The 17,366-nt window shown below is 43.1% G+C and overlaps 1 protein-coding gene across 2 annotated transcripts in view; it reads right to left on the reverse strand.

Annotated features, from left to right (window-relative positions):
- Positions 1-8,550: 8,550 nt before the first annotated feature.
- DCUN1D3 (defective in cullin neddylation 1 domain containing 3) overlaps positions 8,551-17,366 on the reverse strand; it is a 33,051-nt gene continuing 24,235 nt past the window's right edge. For both annotated transcript variants that reach the window (XM_061209049.1, XM_061209048.1), the window contains exons 2-3: positions 10,621-11,156; positions 8,551-9,330 (exon numbers count right to left, since the gene is read on the reverse strand). In XM_061209049.1, coding sequence (XP_061065032.1) covers positions 8,847-9,330; positions 10,621-11,051 — 915 coding nt within the window. In that variant the 5' untranslated portion in view covers positions 11,052-11,156 and the 3' untranslated portion in view covers positions 8,551-8,846. The remainder of the gene's footprint in view (positions 9,331-10,620; positions 11,157-17,366) is intronic.

The raw sequence follows: 17,366 nt of genomic DNA on the forward strand, positions 1-17,366 counted from the left end.
AAATAACTCTCAAGGTTGGGCATTTGAGGCAGTGTTTAATCCTTTAAATGCAACTTCTATAAGATCTGGAAGTTGGGAACCAGGAGCCAGAACTGAAGCTCTTGATTTTGGATGAAGTTCCCCTGTAAAGAGCGAAGTTCCCCAGGTATACTGCTGACATCAGCTGCAAGGCCTTGAGAACATCTTGAAACAATGTTGGCTGGATTCTTTCCCCCTGCAGCTGAGCTCCAAAGCTGTGGGAGTTTAGCTGCTGTTTACCTCTTGAGACTCCAGTCCTGAGACACAAAATGTGTCTGTCTAGGTTGGCACTTCAGCTGTGCTCCTGGGCCAGTCACTTAACCTTGTTTGAGTCCATTTCTACAGCTGTATAAAATGAGGATGTATCTACTTTTAAGGATTATTATGAATATTTAAAGATTCAGTTTGTGGAAAATGACCAAATAGTGGGATATGTATGAATTATTTGCCCTCTCTGAGCCTGTTTCCTCATTTTATTTTTTATTTTTTAAATTTTGGCCATGCCACTCAGCTTGCCAGTTCCCCGACCAGGGATTGAACCCCGGCTACAGCAGTGAAAGCATGGAATCCTAACCACTAGACCACCAGGGAGCTCCCTTCAGTTTCCTCATTTTAAAGATGGCAACATTAGTACCTACTTCATAAGGTTGTTGTGAGAATTAAATTAGGGAAAGCCTACATTTTATTGAGGATCATCTTCCAACTGCATATTCACAGAGCAGATGAAGGTTCCCTGTGCCAAGAGCACTCCCTTTGCTCCTAGGAACAGCCAAGGCCATTCCTCTTCCTGGATGGGTGGGGGTGGAAGTTTCCCCACAGGCCCCCAACTCTAGAACTCTACAGAGATAGGCCTGGACCATAAGGTCTCTGAGGCCCCGGTCTGCACACACTGTTCTTTCAGCTGATGCTCCCACCTTTTGGAAGGCAAAGCTGCCAACTTGGCCTCTTGCAAAACACACATTCCATTCATAAGTGCGTTTGTGCATTTTTCCTCCCACACCCTTCTAGGCAGCCAATGCAGAGCTGCCAAGGCAGCTGCAGGAGCAGCTTCTCATTTGGGGGGGAAAGGCAACTTGAAGGGTTTTCACAGAACACTTGGTTTAGGCTTTGAACATATTACTCCCCAACTTTCTGGCCTCCTCACCCATAGTGGGGTTGTTTAGTAGGACACTCAGCCGTGTCATTTTCATTGCCTTTTGTCCCCCTTTTTGTAAATTCTCTTCCCTATTATAAAGGAAATCCATTAATGGAAACTTGAAAAATCTAGAAAAGTTAAAACCATATCTAATCCCACCACTCAGTCAATGACTGCCCCTGTTTTACAATCTTCTATCATACTTTTTCCATTATTCAAAAGCAGTTTTTAATAGCTGCATAATATTCCAACATGTTGATGCATGCCATAATTTCTAAAACAGTCCCCTATGGTTGGCACTAAGTTGTTCCCAAATGATGCTGCCAATCATATCCTTGCACATACATCTTTGGCAGATAATTATTTCTTGAGGAAAAATTCCTAGAAGTGAAATTACTGGGCTTTTTTAGAAAGTATGAACACTGAAGGATTTTTTAATTCCAGGAAAGTTTTTACCTTGTGTTTGCTAGCATCGATTTGTTTCAAATCTTTGTTAATTTGACAGATTAAAAAAGGTTTTCATTATAGGTTTAATTTCTGTTTATTTGAATACCCTTTAGATTGTCATCTGCTATTTTTTCCAGAAGGTTTTGGCCAATTGTTTTTCTTTAGAGAGTTGTCCATATCCTTTGCTCATGTTTCTGTTGTCTTTTCCATAATGAATTTTCCATTCTGAATTTTTAAGGTCTCTTTACACATTAGGTATAGTGTCCATTTGTCAATTATTGCAAAAATGTTTCTAGTTTTTTAAGGTAGTAAGTATTAGAAGTTTGTTCTTGTCTTTCATTTTTTTCTATTTGCTTTTATGCTTAAAACATTTTGACTGATCCAGAGATCAACTTAATACCCATTGATAATATATATTACATACATATATTGTTTTTTTTTAATGATTTTTTACACATATACCTTATTCCTCCTGGAACTTATTTTGACATATGTAACTTTCCCCCAAGTATTTAGATTTTATCCAATTATCTATCTTTACTCAGTAAAGGAGGCTGCATTATTTATTATGTAAGTCTGTGTATACAAGAGCCTTGTGTCTATGTGTTCTTCTGTCTTGTCTTAACACTAGTACCATTTTATTTTGTAGCTTTGTATTGTAATATACTAGCAATTTCAGCAGCACCACCCCAGATAAACATGGGCCCATAGAGTCCTCATCAGCATGCATTAAAGAACACTATGCAGTTAGGTGCTCTGCTGCTTCCTGCATTGCTGCCATATTCCACTACGACTTTCTTAGCACCCCTAAGGTAAGAAGAGAATCAAGGTTGGAACATTACATAGGAAGAATGTTAAACCCACATTAAGAGCCTTATGGCTTTCATAAGACAGGGCATCCTCGGAAGTCATAGCAAAAAAGGAAAGGAAGTGGGAGAGGTTAGGCTGGCTCTCTTGCCTTAACTTCCCAGGCAGACTAACTCTTTAGGACCTAAGTCAAAATCCAGAGCTAAAGAATGACTTCCAGAGCTAACCCAGCCATGTGCTTTGGCAGCTGGATTTGGGAGGAAGGAAGAGGCCAGTGCTGAGTTGACTATTGTTCTCCTCTGAACCCTCAGCACTACCTTCAGTATACCATTCCACATACTGTTATGCTTATCTGGTGATAGTGTGAATTAATTGCTTATCCCTCATCTAGTCAAAAATTGGATTTTAGCCATACAGCACCATGACAACACTTTGAATAGCTCCATGTTCTATATAAGCACCCAAATCAGTAAACTTCACTTTATTATTCCCCACACCTCTATTTGTAAGGCCTTGGCTGGGCTCAGTAACTCAGAAGAGCCAAAGAAGACACAAGCCCAAGAGCCAACTGGGAAAATAAGTACATGTTTTGAAGGTTTACTTTTTTAAGTGAGGAAAAAGTCACCCCCTAGATTTCCTTCCAGCCTCCATCTGATGCTGACCTTGGTAATATGAGAAGAAAAGAAAAATTCCAGTTCATTGAGGAACCCTTATAACCCTCTCCTAGCTAGAAAGAGGAGGTAGTCATGACTCCTAAGCCCTTTCCAACTGAAAAGAAAAATAAAAGCACATCTCATGCCACCACTGTACTTATTTTTAGGAGATACCTATATGAGGCTGGCTGGGAATCTTTGGGAAGGCCACTAGGGCCTGCATCGAAGGCCCTACCTGGCCTTTAAGATGGCTAGCCAATAGCTTTCCTGAGCATAAACAATAACTAGACAGAAAATACAATTAAAGGAAGCTAAGATGTACCACAATTAGACTTCCGGAATGTAAGAGCCAGATGGAGCCATCAGGGATCATGGTAGTCTAAGCCCCCCATCCTCCCAATTTGGCACAGAGGGAAGTTGAGCCCCCAAGAGGGGCAGTGACTTGTGAAGGGTTGTTTGTGACCATGCCAACCTTCTTCTCTGGATTCCCTGCATTACTCACCTAACAGCCTTTTGGAAACCTTAAACTTGTGTGTCTTAGGTGCTTTATAAATCACAGATGTTCTTCTAAATCCTATCACTGATAGAAGTTAAGTCTCTTGATTTTGCAGATGACTAAAAGGAAATGCAGAATTTAACTTGCCAAAGGTCACAGAGCAGTAGCACTTGACAGTTTTCATCTTGCCTCCTTTGCCTTAATCACTGCCAACCTAATAGATGTAGAAGCCAACCATTTAGAACAGTGTTCACTTTTTATTCTTCAAGGGAATTGACGTCAGCTGCTAAGGTAAGACTGTTTAGGTAGTGGCCCTGTGAGGACTCATTTGCTTCTTGCCTACAAGTCCTGGGACTCCAAAAGCCATTAAGCTTGGTGAGTGGGAGGTCAACAATCCATGTTTGTAGCTGGGGATCCTGTACCATCTGGATTATTTTACAAAGCACAGGATTTGCCATCCAGTATGTTAGTGGAAGAGGCTCCTGGTGGGTAAAGCTCACCCCAGAATGAAGTCACTTTTTTTGTTTTTGTTTTTTGCAGAATTGTCAATAGTCAAGTAAACAAATTTATTAAGTCCAACAGCAGGTTACCTTCCAAATAAAAAAGTGACAATAATGTGTGTAACAAGTTAATAAAAATATTCAAGGAGCCATTTGGAGAGTGCAACAGTGCAGAGAATAAAAATCAAAGTATTGACTTTTGTCAACAAATTTGTACAACTTCAAGAAACAGACACACTGGTCACAAACCAAGAGGAATCCACAAAGGTGGAGGGTCACGTGAGTAGTGGACTCATCACCTCAGCGGGTTAAGGCGGGGTATCTTATTTGTAGGACCAATTTATCCAAGCCCCATTTGCCTATTGCTTCAAATTCCCCCTTTGAAACCTAGAATCATATTCATTAGTGCAACAGGTAAGAGCAATTAATAACAGACTCGGGGGCTGGGACCAGGGTCAGAGGGTAGACACTTCTGCCAGAATAAATGTGTGTTGGGAATAAAACCACAGCAGCTGCTGAATGGCTTCCTTTGGCAATATCCAAGATTTGTGTTGAAAGTTTCTACTCGGGAAGGTGGGTGGTGGAAGAGCAGGCTCAGTTTCCAAGAAGAGAAATAGGGAGGAGGATGTGATGCCCTAGCACCTGAATCAGAAGCAGAATCTGATGGTTACTCAATTCTGTCTTTCAATGAGGAAAAACACCTACAGATCCTCACTGTAAGGCAGTGCCAGTCAAGGTGAACCTGGATATATGCTATAATTACAGCTTAGCAAAGGAGTAAACTCTGAAGGGGAAGTGGGTGGGAACCCCTCTATATGAATCAGAAAACAGACTGTGGATTAAGAGGAAGATCAATGTCATGTGTTCTCAAATGAGTCCCAATTAACACTTTAATGACTTAATAGTCCTTTTAGTCCATCTTCTTTAAACAAGATACTGCTGGAGTCCCCCAAGGAAGACCCTGTCAATTACCAAGATGTTCAGGTCATCACTAACCAAACATAAGACAGAAATGGCAAAGCGGGCTACTACGGCAAAACAGCAGCTTTCTTCCAGCCCTTATAATTGTGTAACTGGGTCTACCTTTGGGCTTCACTGCACTGAAGACTTTACTTTAAATGCGGCAAACACAGTCCTAAATACAGATCTTCTGTTTTGTTTTTTAAACTTATACCAGGTCCTTATCCCAGTAATTTCCTACCATTGTTTAAATTTGGCATGGTATAGTATATGAGGCCATCATGTGAACTGTGGAGTCCCACACCCTGCAGGCTCCAGCACTGAGGACTGAATTTTGCCACCAGTCCTTGGGAGATCCATACTGTTTAAAAGACCAAAAATAATGTGTGGCTTAATCTTTCTTCCTTTCCAAGAAGGCTAGTTTGTGCCTTCCTTAGGGAAGTTTAATTTTGAAAACACTGCCTTGTACGTTTTCTATTGGATTTCCTTGGGCCTGAGGGCTTGGTTGAAATTTGGATCTTTACCCAGCTCTAGATTTTTTTTCTTATCAGAAGGGTAGAAATGGGATCTTGGACCCAACTCACACACGTGAGCACATATGGCAGGGAGAACTGCTGAGACAACTAGCTGAAGCATAGCAAAGTGTCATTACAGGAGGCAGGGCTAAGAATGATACATTCAAATTTGGCAGGGATAGGGGAAGAGCAGTTCAATGAAGCACACTTCATCTCATACAGCTTTCTAATCAATTGCTAAAGAAATACCACAGAAGCTCACACACAAAACCACTGCCAAAAATCAAGCAATTTCCCAACATGTTCAGTTTGTTGTAGCCACTCTGATATTTGCCTATTTTCAAAATGGCATCCACATCCTGCCCCTCTCCACACCACCACACCACTCTGGTGTCATATTGTTAAAGTGAAGGGTGCACTGGCTTACTTGAGGGGCATGCATTGACCTGTTCAACACAATTACTGCTCACTCATTAAGCAGCAAACCTGTCTCTAGGTGAAGAGGAACAGGGACCTTTCATTTCCCACAAGTGCAACTGCAAACCCTACACACACACACTACTTTGGATCCCTTTGCAGAAAACTGCTTTTCATGAGAAAGTTAAGCATTGGCCCAGGCTACTGCAGAAGCTTGAATTCCTTGCATTAAAAACTCAAACCTGGAAGGAAACTCCCTCCCTGACCATTCCCTTTTCAGGCTTCTAATTTGCATTTTTGCAACAAATAGACCATTAAATATATAACCCAAAATAATTTTTTTTAATGGTTCTTTTGTTGAGGAAGCTGAAGAGCTGAATTAAAACAAAAAACAAAAAACCACCCATCATAGCACACCTCATGCGTGGAATCATGCCTTCTTATAGGCTGGGGAAAGAATCCAGTTCCTCCAGAGTCCTCAGGATATTCAGCATCTACCTCTTTTGTGCCCTTCTCTCCACACACCCTTCTAATCTGAGACAGAAAAAGCCTTACCTGGCTAGGAGCAGCCTGCCTTTACCCTTATTCAACCTCTACCCGATCCAGAATTGGGAAAAACTGGGGGTTGCACACTGACTGGATGAAAAGGCAGTCTTGTTAACACCTCAGTCTAGGTGCCCTGACTACAACTGAGCCACAGAACCTGCTAGGACCTCTACAAACTCTTTATACAGGGATCTTGTGTCTTAGGCTAGAACAAAGCCAGACATCTGGACTGGGACCCTCGTCAGCTTTCCAGCAGTATTGCCAACCTACTGTGGCTGACTTTAAAGTTTCCCATCCATCCCTCTAAGAAGGGGCAACTGTCAGGGTTAGGATTCAAAAAAGAAAATCTAACTTCAAATATGTTCCCTATTGTCAATACCAATTTTAGAAAAACATCGACTGCAGAAACTCCTTAAATCATTTTTGTAAATATGGGAGCCCAGAGCCATAGGCTACTAATAAAGGAACTCAAAATAAGTGATTCCTGCCCAGGCTGAGAAACATATACCTGGGAGGGAGATGGGGGTAAGTTGGGGGAGAAAACTCAAAATGTTTAATAGACAAACTCTTCATTACCTCAAGAGTGTAAATATTTTTTTATTTAAAAGATTCCCTTTTCAATCTGTTCCAAAGTGTTGGAAGCTGAACAGTACAAGTTCCTGCCACCCACCCTTCCAGTACAGTTTTATGAGGACACTTTTTTTTTTTAATGGAAAAATAACAAGAGGACCCTCTACTGAAACCAGGTAGGACCAGAGTCAGCTCCTGTGTGGCAGTTTGGCCAAAGCTGGCCTTACGGAGCGAGCACGCGGAGGAGTCTGGGGAACTGGGACTCCCTCTTGTGAGGAAAAGGCTGAGAAAATTAATCTTCTCTTTAATGAAAATGGTCCAAATTCTGATTCAAAAGCCTCCATTATGATGTTCCCTGGCACTCTTCTTATACTATATATATTGAAGGCTCCCTTTTATAGCCAGTTTTAGCAGGCAAAGAAACAAAGAAATATAGATACATATATGTGTATATATATATATTTTATATAGGTAAAATATATACATATCATATATGTATATATACATATTTGGGGGTAGGAAAAGGAGAGGTGGGTCATGTAAACCTAAACAGTCATCACATTACCCCAAATGAGCCTGACATTAACAAAGAAGAAAATAAATAACTTCTGGGGGTTAAGTGACAACATGGGTGCAGCAAGAAGGGAAAGGGCACACGTTTTAACTATTAAATACATTTTTATATTTGTTTGGCAGAGTTCAAGCCAGCCCAGGCTTCTGCACTTGCCAGACAAGTAAGCTGATGATACTCAATTAAAAAAAAAAAAAAAAAAAAAAAAAAATTCAAGCAGAGCTCCATACCACAGTTTTCCTTCAAGTCAGTTGGCCGGCAGGCACAGTTTTCTGACCACCAGGAACAGAAACTTTGGCTCCAAGGCAAATGAAAAAAAAAAAGTATTTCCACTTACAACGTGAAAATACAGAAAGTTCATCAAAGAAAGAAAACTATCAAAGTCTACTTCCAGCAAAACTGAGGTAGCACTGCTTTCTCTGCATTCAATGCTTAAGTGGTTCTCAGTACAATGTGTTCTAAAAAAACCGCTCACTTGACTGACAGGTGCAGCATGTTGATGGATAAACTCAACATGAAATGCAATAGGTCAAAGAAGGAATGAGCAAGAAGTGAGGAAAATAAGGGTTTCAGATAAATTAGCTTAAAAGGGGGTTGTCACCAGACTACAAATGCTCTTGGCTGGCCTTGGCTCTCCAAGAGCTTTAAATCGCCTGGGAATTAATGCAATGTGGTTAACAGTTAACACTGCTATTCAACTCTGTGTAAATCTTTAAAAATAATTATTACAACCTAAATTCAACGATGTAAACAGCACTACACACAGTACAGACCTGCCCTGAAAAACAAGAATATGCAAAACTGAGATCTGGCACTGTATCGTTTTGTAATGATAATTCAACCTAACTGTCCCATTCCCCGCTCCCTGCTCTACACCCTCCCCCACCCCCAAAAAAATTCTAATTTGTGCAAGAAGTGGCAGGCTTATTCTATCTGAAGGCTTCAAAAAAAAAAAAAAGATACACAACATGTAGCCAGGTTCAAATATTTTGGGGGACCCTCCCCCCAAAAAAGAAATAACCAAAATAACCAAAAAGTGAAGAAAGTGCCTAAAACATGATACAGCATTTTAGAGCCCTTTCAGATACAAGGCAGAGAAAGGTGTAAAGTAGAAAATATCCGGATCTTCAGTAATTTCCAGAAAGGTCCAATTCCTTGGTTGGCTGCAGGGCAGCGGGCAGATCCTTGCTGCTGCTCCTGAGACAGAGCCACTAAGTCTGCTCCTCGGGACATAAGCCCTCGGGCCCTGAGCTGAGTGCACCTCTCCCTTCCCCTTCTCTTTTCCTTCGCTCCATTTCCCACTCCACAAAGGTATCAAAGAGACTTGGCCAGGCCTCATCTTCACTGTAGTTGCTGAGGTCAGGGCCAATCACCTGAGTGAAGTTAAGGAACATGTTCCAAGTGTCCCTGGAGATGCCCTTGATCCCCGAGGGGTTCTCTGTTAGGAAGTTTAGCCACTGGTCCAATACTGGAGGATTGTTCTGGGTAAAGACTAGTTTCCACAGGGCAATGGCTATTTCCCGATGCAGTGACCGCTGCCCTTCTTCAGAGTCCAGGCCGAACTGAAATGTAAACCGGTAGAGATCCTTGAATTTATCCTCTTGTTTGGCTTCTGTTAAGAGGCTAGGGAACCGTGCACAGATCCCATCAATGCTGTCTGCACTTATTGCTTTGCAGCCATCAAAAAACTCCTTCCTGCAACAGGAAGGAGGGGGCACAATTAATAATTGTAAACGGTATCATTTACTGAGAGGCAATATAGTATCATAATTAAGAGGGTAGCTGTGAGGCTGTCTGGATTTGAATGCCAACTCCTCCGCTAACTGTACTCCTATTTCTTCATCTGCCAAATGGTGAGAATACTACCTTACTTCATAGGGTTCTGGTGAGGACTAAACAAGTTAATATGTCAGCTGCTTCTAATAGTGCCTGGCACATGGTAGACAGCTAATAATGGTTCATTCATTCATCTATTCATCTTTCCAAAGCTAAACTCAAAGTCTCCTGCTCCATGCTCTGTTTCCCATTCTGCAACAGTGATTAAGCTGTAGACTCTCCTCCAAGATGGGGAGTCTCTTCCTGTTTTCCCTTTGATTCTCTAGGGGTTGTTTGTTTTTGGAATATTTTTGGTGACTGCCAAGGGAAATTTTTGGAGCCAAAGATTCTGGATGAACCTGGGTAACTCTGCCACCAGAGATCAAAGTTCTGTTATTAAAAAACAAAAACTGAGTATGTATTTTTAACATCTATATAACACTTTTAGTTTACAACATGGTCTCACATTGATCATCTTCTCGGAGATTTCCGCAACTGCTGAAGATAGAACGTCTGAGGTCTGTCGAGTAACCTACCCAGGGACTAAAAATTTTATCGAGGGATTCTCAAAGTCAATTCTTCTTACTTACTTATAACCCAGTGCTCTGGAAACCACACCTTGCAGTGACCCTGCCATGTTGTCTCCCACAAACAACCTCTATAGGGATGCATGACCATGACAATGTACACAACTACCGGTTGATAACTAGGGCCAGCTGTCCTTGTTGGCACATAGGCTGGCTAAGGGTAGTGTGCGGAGAGCTAGAAGGGGCAACTGGCTTCATGCAGTTACTGAAGCACATCCCCAGTGGCACTCACTATACTGGCACTCAATGCCTAACACATGATAGGTGTACAATAAATATCGAGTGAGGAAGTGAGTGAATTGACAAGTACAGGAGTGAAAGAAAAGATAAAAGTTAAACAGCAGTGGGGTGGGGCAGCAGCTTGGCAACATGGATTATTCCTCATTTAACTTCAGGCAAGGATGGTTGGTGCCCAGTTCTTCAGAGGCTGAATAGCTTTAGAGAAATTGGTCAGAAAAAGAAAATAAGATTTACCCAAAACCCTATGAAGCCAAACCAGTTCTATCCTAGCTGGGCACCACTGCTCAATGGTGCTCTCTTTCCTCCTCTGATCACCTGGTGACATGACGTATTTGTGACTAACCTGGTGAATTTGCACATGGTAGCAGCCTGGAACTTCCAAGCCAAGAGCAGCACTCGAAATTCCGTGGGGTCCACACATAGGTCATTGCAAAAGCGCTCCATGCCTTCCTCCAAAATTGCATCCTCCCGCTCATCCTTATAGCGCCTGAACAGTTCTTCCAACCTCTGCAAGGAAGACTCCTCGGCATTTGACCTGGGCTCCCTCCCAGCATCTCCTGAGGATGTTGGCAGCTGGCAAGTCTCAGTAGCAGCCTCTGCCTTCTTGGTCCCATTGACAAGGATATCCCCACCTGGCTTGCCACAGGCTGGCAGCTGTTCCTCACGGTGGCCTGCACCCCGCCTCCCGTGTGACTTGCTGCTGGGGTCACGGTCTCCATTCTTGCTACCCAGAGTTGATGAGGGATTCTTGCACTTGGTGACACACTGGCCCATGATGCTGGTGGCCTGGCCTCTAGAGTGGCCCCCTCTGGATTGGATGCCCTTGTTGCCACTGGCCCACGTGCCTCAACATGCCATCAGCCAGAGGAGCCAGCCAACCTGGAAGGAAATTAGAAAGCAATCACTGCTGGACAGGGAGACAGAGTATGCAAGCTTCCCTCCAGGGATTGCACACTGGAACACCACTCTGTTTCAATGAGCTAACCATGAACCAGGGGAAATTCCCCAAGTTCATCATCACCTCCCTCGCAAGCCCATACCTTCACCTTGGAAATGCAGTGGTTAGAGCACATATGGAGAACCAATAAGGAAAATTCCTAAAATTCTTAAGGTAACATAGATCACAAAGAAGTTGATTCATGTGCAGAATGCATCAAGGAAGACTATGGTTTTGCCAGAAATATTCCAAAGGAAATTTGTCTTGCCAACTTGCCGTCACATAAGAAAGTTATTTGGACCTGTATTAACCCAGAAGGTACAAATAAAAGGTTCATCTTCTAGTCTCTAATGTCAAAATTCTCAGATGTTCTTTTTAAGTAGGATGAGTAGGAAGAAGGGGTAGCCACATCCAAAACAACTATATAGTTTCATAATGGCCTAAAGATGAGATAAAGAATTTGCAGAGTCAAGACTAACGGCAGAGTCCTAGCCAAATAACAAAGTAAAATTTGTCTTGATTTCTTCAAATTCCTTTCTGGGACCCACCCGAACAGTAGGTGAAATGCCCCTTCTCCACCCTTCCTCTATCCACCTATGGGAGCCATCCACCAAGACTGTTCTCCACGCCAAGGGTCCCAATCGCTGAGCTTCTTTCCTAACCCCCACCCCCGCCCCCAGCAAGGTGGTATGTAGAGGAAAGTCAAGTTCACACTAAATGTGAATGTCCTGTAGGGCCTGCAGGCTTAGTCTTCCAAGATAGCGTCTCCATTTTAAAAGAAGGGCTGATTTACCCAAATACAGTCTCTAAATGATAGAATAACTGCTAGATGAAAAAGAAAAGTCTGCACTGATATATAACAAACATCACAGTGGTTTATTTATTACTTAAGTAACGAAAAAGTGGTTTTTAAAGAATTGCTAGAAATTTCTGGGCCAGGGATGAGGTGATTTCTCTGAAGACTCTATCTACTCAGACTCTTATTCTTACCTTCAACTAGTCCACTAGAAGATCCATCTAAAATTTAGTACTTATAAAAGTTTGCTACCTGCTATAATAACTGCAGCCTCTGAAATTATAATGTTGATAGAAATTTAGACCAGGAGCCAGAAGTATAGTTGGGAAAGCAGACCAAATCAATGTCAGTCCCATGCCTCTCCAGCTCTAGGGTCAGGGACCTCCACAATCCAAATTCAAAGCTCTAAGGAGACTGGCAGTGGGGCAGAAGGGTGATTTTAATGGAAGGCTGGAGCTTTAAACTTTACCTAAAGAACTTTAGCTTCCTTCAAATAGTGCTTGGATAAATTCAGAGTTATTTTCAAAAGGAATTCTAAGGGTATGTTCTGAGTGTACAAGTTTAAAATGAAGACCAGAATCATTCCTGTAGTTACTGGAATCACACTGTATTGGGGTGTGTCCCATTGTCCACCTTCAAAGAGAATACATGACAGACATGATTATACACGCCCTTAAAAAAAGACTCGCAGTTTCACTTAGGTTTCAAAAACATGCTGAAACCCTTAGAAGGGTTTTGGTGTGGAAAATGACAGACCCAAGTAAGTTTTTTAAAGCCTTTTTATGCTTTTAGAATATAGCTAGTAAGCCATAAGCACAACTTGTTACAATTTTAAAAGGTAAGGGGTTAATTCTTAGAAGACCAGCATACAAGGGAAGCAACTGTTGTTCAAGCTGAATTATCTCAAAACAAGCAGGACTATACCATGTGGAGGGTCTGGTTTCCAGATTTGTGTTTCTAAAGACTAAAATGCTGAAAGAAACAAAAGGCCCAAACGTACACAAATCCCACATGCTCACAGACTGGCAACTCTAATTCCCAGGCACGCTGACTCACCAGGGTTTGCCGCTCAGCTCCTGCTGCTAAGGGAAGCCCAGGTACCTGGCAGGATAAGAGGATTTCCTGGTTTCCTACTGACCCACCTATCCCAGGCTACTCACCCCTGCCCCATTGGACAGATGCTGCATTATATCAGCTTCCCCCAAATCCTGGCACCAAGGCCTTCACATAGGGACAGAACAGATGGGCCTCCCAAGAGGCCCTAATCCATTTACCCAACCAGCCCTCCACATGAGAGCATCTTTGATGACCTGGCACAGCAGTACCAGCTGAAACCTGAAGGCATTTTACATGCCCAGCAGATGAAAAAAAGGAGGGGGAAATCAATTTAGACAGATGATCAATCAGCAAGTGCTAGAAGGCTGGATCCCTTTCTTCCATTCTGGTCCTTTTCTTTGAAGCCAGTTGTGGTCTCAAGCCAGAAAAAAGTATTTTCAGATATGATGATAAGTGTGGCCCCCTGATTACTCAATGAGCTCCCTTCTTTTGTGTCTCCCCTTTCTTTGGGAAAATAGTTCTGTACCCAGAGATTTCTCAGGCTCAATCATGGTGCTCAGCCGTGTGTCCCAGGGTGGCAGCACTTCAAGTGTTTTAAAGTTGAAAGTTTCCCTGGACCCACTAGCTGTTGGCTAATAGCTAATAATAGTAGTTACCAATTACTGAGCGCTTGATACCATGCCAGGCACTACGTTAAGCACTTTATGGACGATAACACTCATATATCCTCCCCACAACCCCATTTAAAGACAGGGAAGCTGAGGCACAAAGAAAATTACCCAAGATCACAAGCAGAACCTGGTATGTCTGGCTTGAGAAACCATGACCTTTCACCACTAGGCTGGACTGCTGAGCCCACCTACATCAGATCACCTCGGGAAAGCCCACCAATGGATGGGTCCCAAGCTCAGGAGTGTCACCACATCAATCACAGAGCAGCGAGTTTTACAATTAGCCACTGGAAAAAAAAAAACCATGGTCTGTGCCCTGTGCTAAGAAAGGTGTCCTAGCCACTGCCCTCTCCCAGGCAAGCATTACGACCGTGATGCAGGCAGGCAAGATGCCGTTAGGTTCAGTCTCACTAGAGGCGGGGACTAGAATTAGTCCAAAGTTCTTAAACCTGTGATGTTTCAGCCCACCAGCATGGTTAAAAGCTTCAGCTCTTAAAGTCCAACTCTACCACCGGATGTTTGACCCTGATCAAAACCTGTATTTCTTCAACCTGCAAAATGGTATCTACTTCAAAGAGCAGTTGTAAGGATTCAGTCAGGAAACGCAGATAAAGGGTATCTGGCACACACTGTCCTCCACACAGAAAACACTTGATATGACAGCCATTATTAACAGCCGAGTAGTATCTGATTAGCCTGATGGAAGCCCCAGCTTGTCCCATCTGAACAATGGGCTCCAGGCTTTGGCTTCCCCAGGCCCAGACAGGACACCTACCCTTGCCTTGAGTCATGCAGTTGGGTCTTGCTCAAAAACAGTCTCTTGAACTACAGCACTGACCCTGCTCAAATGCACCACTGGTCAGAAATACCTGGGGGAATCAGATCCTCCATAGGATAAGACTTGTGAATGATGCTGAATAAAATCAAGCTGGGTATTTGCTGTGCGCTATGGATACTCTGAATTGCTGGTCACTCCCTGTCCCTAACCTGGGACAACCTTCCAGCCAGTTCCAGACTCCATTCCCTTTCCACTAGGTTCCAGCTCTGTAGATCTGCAAAAGACAGGATTTCTAACTTGCTACTTATTTATACTCATTTATACTTCCCAGTGGTCCTCCTGCCACCTCTCTGAAGTGGATAGCCTCAGCACAATCTGGGCACCCCAGAGCCAAATTTCACTAACAGAGCATCATTATTAACGAATACCAATTTGTATTTGTTAGTACATTATAACAGCTACATATAAATGTAGCTCTATGAAATAATTACCCCCATTTCATAGGAAGAGAAATGGAGGTACACGGAGGTCAACGAGCTATCTAGGAAGGGAGAAACTGGAGCAGAGTAATTAAGAGGAAGAGCTCTGTGAGCAGACAAACCTGGATCTGAATCATGGTGATGGACCAACTTGTGACCATCAGCATGTGACTTTAATGGGACAGTTGTACCTCATGGTCTGGTGGATAGAGTAAATGAGATAACCCATGTAAAATCCTCTGCCCAATACCTGGCTCATAAAAAGTATTCAGTAAGTGTTAGCCTTTATTACAGTTGTTATTATCACAAAGTTGGTGACAGAATCAAGCCTCCCTTCTAGAACAGTGCTCTTGTCAGCAGCCAGGCCAGGTCTCCTGGGGCAGTTCAGGTATGCTGACGCCCCAAATGCCCACAGCAGCTTTCCTGTTCTTGCAGTAAGTGATTCTGCTCTCCTGTTTCAGCTCAAGTGGCATAAATGAGTGAAATGGAGTGAGAGACAAGGAGGGGTGGGAAGAAAGGAAAGGTAGGAAGAAGAATAAAGGGGGCAAAGAAGCCACAAACCAGGAAACCTACTTCTATGCACAGCTTTGGGGGTTTACTTGAAAGACAGTAACTGCTCAGTTTATGCTGGACTAAGATCAGCCTCCAGCTTTTCTCCTTCAATCTCAGCTCTGACTTCGCCTCTCTCCCTCACTCCTTCTCTGCATCAGCTTCCAGCCTCCCTCCTCCCTGTGCCAGCCCCAGCTGCTGTTCCTGGGGATGGGCTTGGCTGCCTGCCTGGCCCCAGGCCTGGCGCTGGCACTGCTGGGCCGAGGGCAATCCCAGAGGTCGTGGTCCCAGTGGATGCTCTGGCTCCAGAGAGCCAGAGAAGAAGAGATCAGGAAACTGTTTCTCTTAGGCAGTTCCATGAAGTGACAATCAGGCAAGTCCCTGTCTTCTAGGACTTACTATCTACCTCTGAAACAGAATCACCTCTTATGGAACAGAAGGACCATGAAGGGCTAAACCACACAAAGACAAATGGAGACAGGAAAGGAGAGCAGAGTGTGGACCAGTGTTATGGAAAGAAAGGTGGAGGGACTGATGAAGAGAAACTGGTATTTGTGGGACATGGGGCTATATGCTTCATATACATCACCTTCAAACCTCACAACAACCTAGGTTGCCAGAGCCCTTACAGATTAGGAAACTGAGGTTTCTTAACCACTAAGCAGTGGGACTAGGAAATAAAACCAGTCTGTCAAGACTCCAAAATCAACTCAATGGAAAGTTTCACAGAGAAGATGAGTCTTGTTCTGGTCCTTCAATGACTGGAAGCATAAAGTGGAAAGGAAGGAGGCAAAGGACCAATCTGCTTGGTCCAAGTTGAGACAGGATTTTAAAATGTTTATTAATAGCAATACCTTTTAAGTTACATGTATGTATTGGGGAGACTGACATGAATTATCACATTTAACCCACTACAGTTCTATGATGAAGATAATATAACCTTCACTTTACAGAGGGGGAAACTGAACAGAGTTTAAGGGATTTGGCCTGAGGTCATACAGGAAAAGGGATTCAAATCCAGGCAGTGTGATTCTAAACTCACCATTCTACATCACTGGCCTCACTACTTACTGTTCTTTGCTATGATGTATGCCAGGATATATCCTTCCCCTAAGGAGATGCTGATGGCCCAAGAAGAAAAGATACATTATCAACACCTGATTGTACTCCAGAGGTACTGAGTCAACAGGAACAGAGTAAACTCCCAGGAAGCCTTCAGTTCTGGTCTGGGATCTCCCTAAGCAATGTGTGCCCTTGAACAAGTTTCTTAACCTCTCTGAGTTTGTGTTCCCATGATTAAAATCCTTCCAAGTCTAATATTCTGGGACTACCTTCACGTTTTGGTATCCAGAGAGGCTGAAGTTCTAGATTTGCAAGCCTTCTCAGGACAGGCATTTTGCCTCCACAGTGAACAGCTCTCATACTTCTTGCCCAAGGCTGTTAGAGCCAAGGGAAAATGAGAAGTCCAAAAAGACAGAGAAAGCAGAGCTACTCCAATCTGAACAAGACGTGAAAGATTACACTGTTTTTGCAGGCTTCCCTGTCCTAATCATCTTAGTTTGAACTCTGCAGGGTCAGGAATAGGCCCTGACATACAGAAAATAGAGCAAGCTGGCTCACTGTTATAGCTGGCTGGGAGCTAAAAAACAGGGGGCAAAGGCTGGCACCAAAAACCAGTGTCAGCAAGGCACTTGAGATCTACTCTGATGACTTCCTTGAGAGAAGGAACTGATCCAATCCACTCCTCCCATTCTGTTCCCATCTAGAGTCTGTTCAGAAGCAAGAAGCCACTGACGAATGTTGGTGCTTCTACATATTATAGC

Source organism: Eubalaena glacialis, chromosome 13 (genome assembly GCF_028564815.1).
Source record: "Eubalaena glacialis isolate mEubGla1 chromosome 13, mEubGla1.1.hap2.+ XY, whole genome shotgun sequence".
NCBI lineage: Eukaryota > Metazoa > Chordata > Mammalia > Artiodactyla > Balaenidae > Eubalaena > Eubalaena glacialis.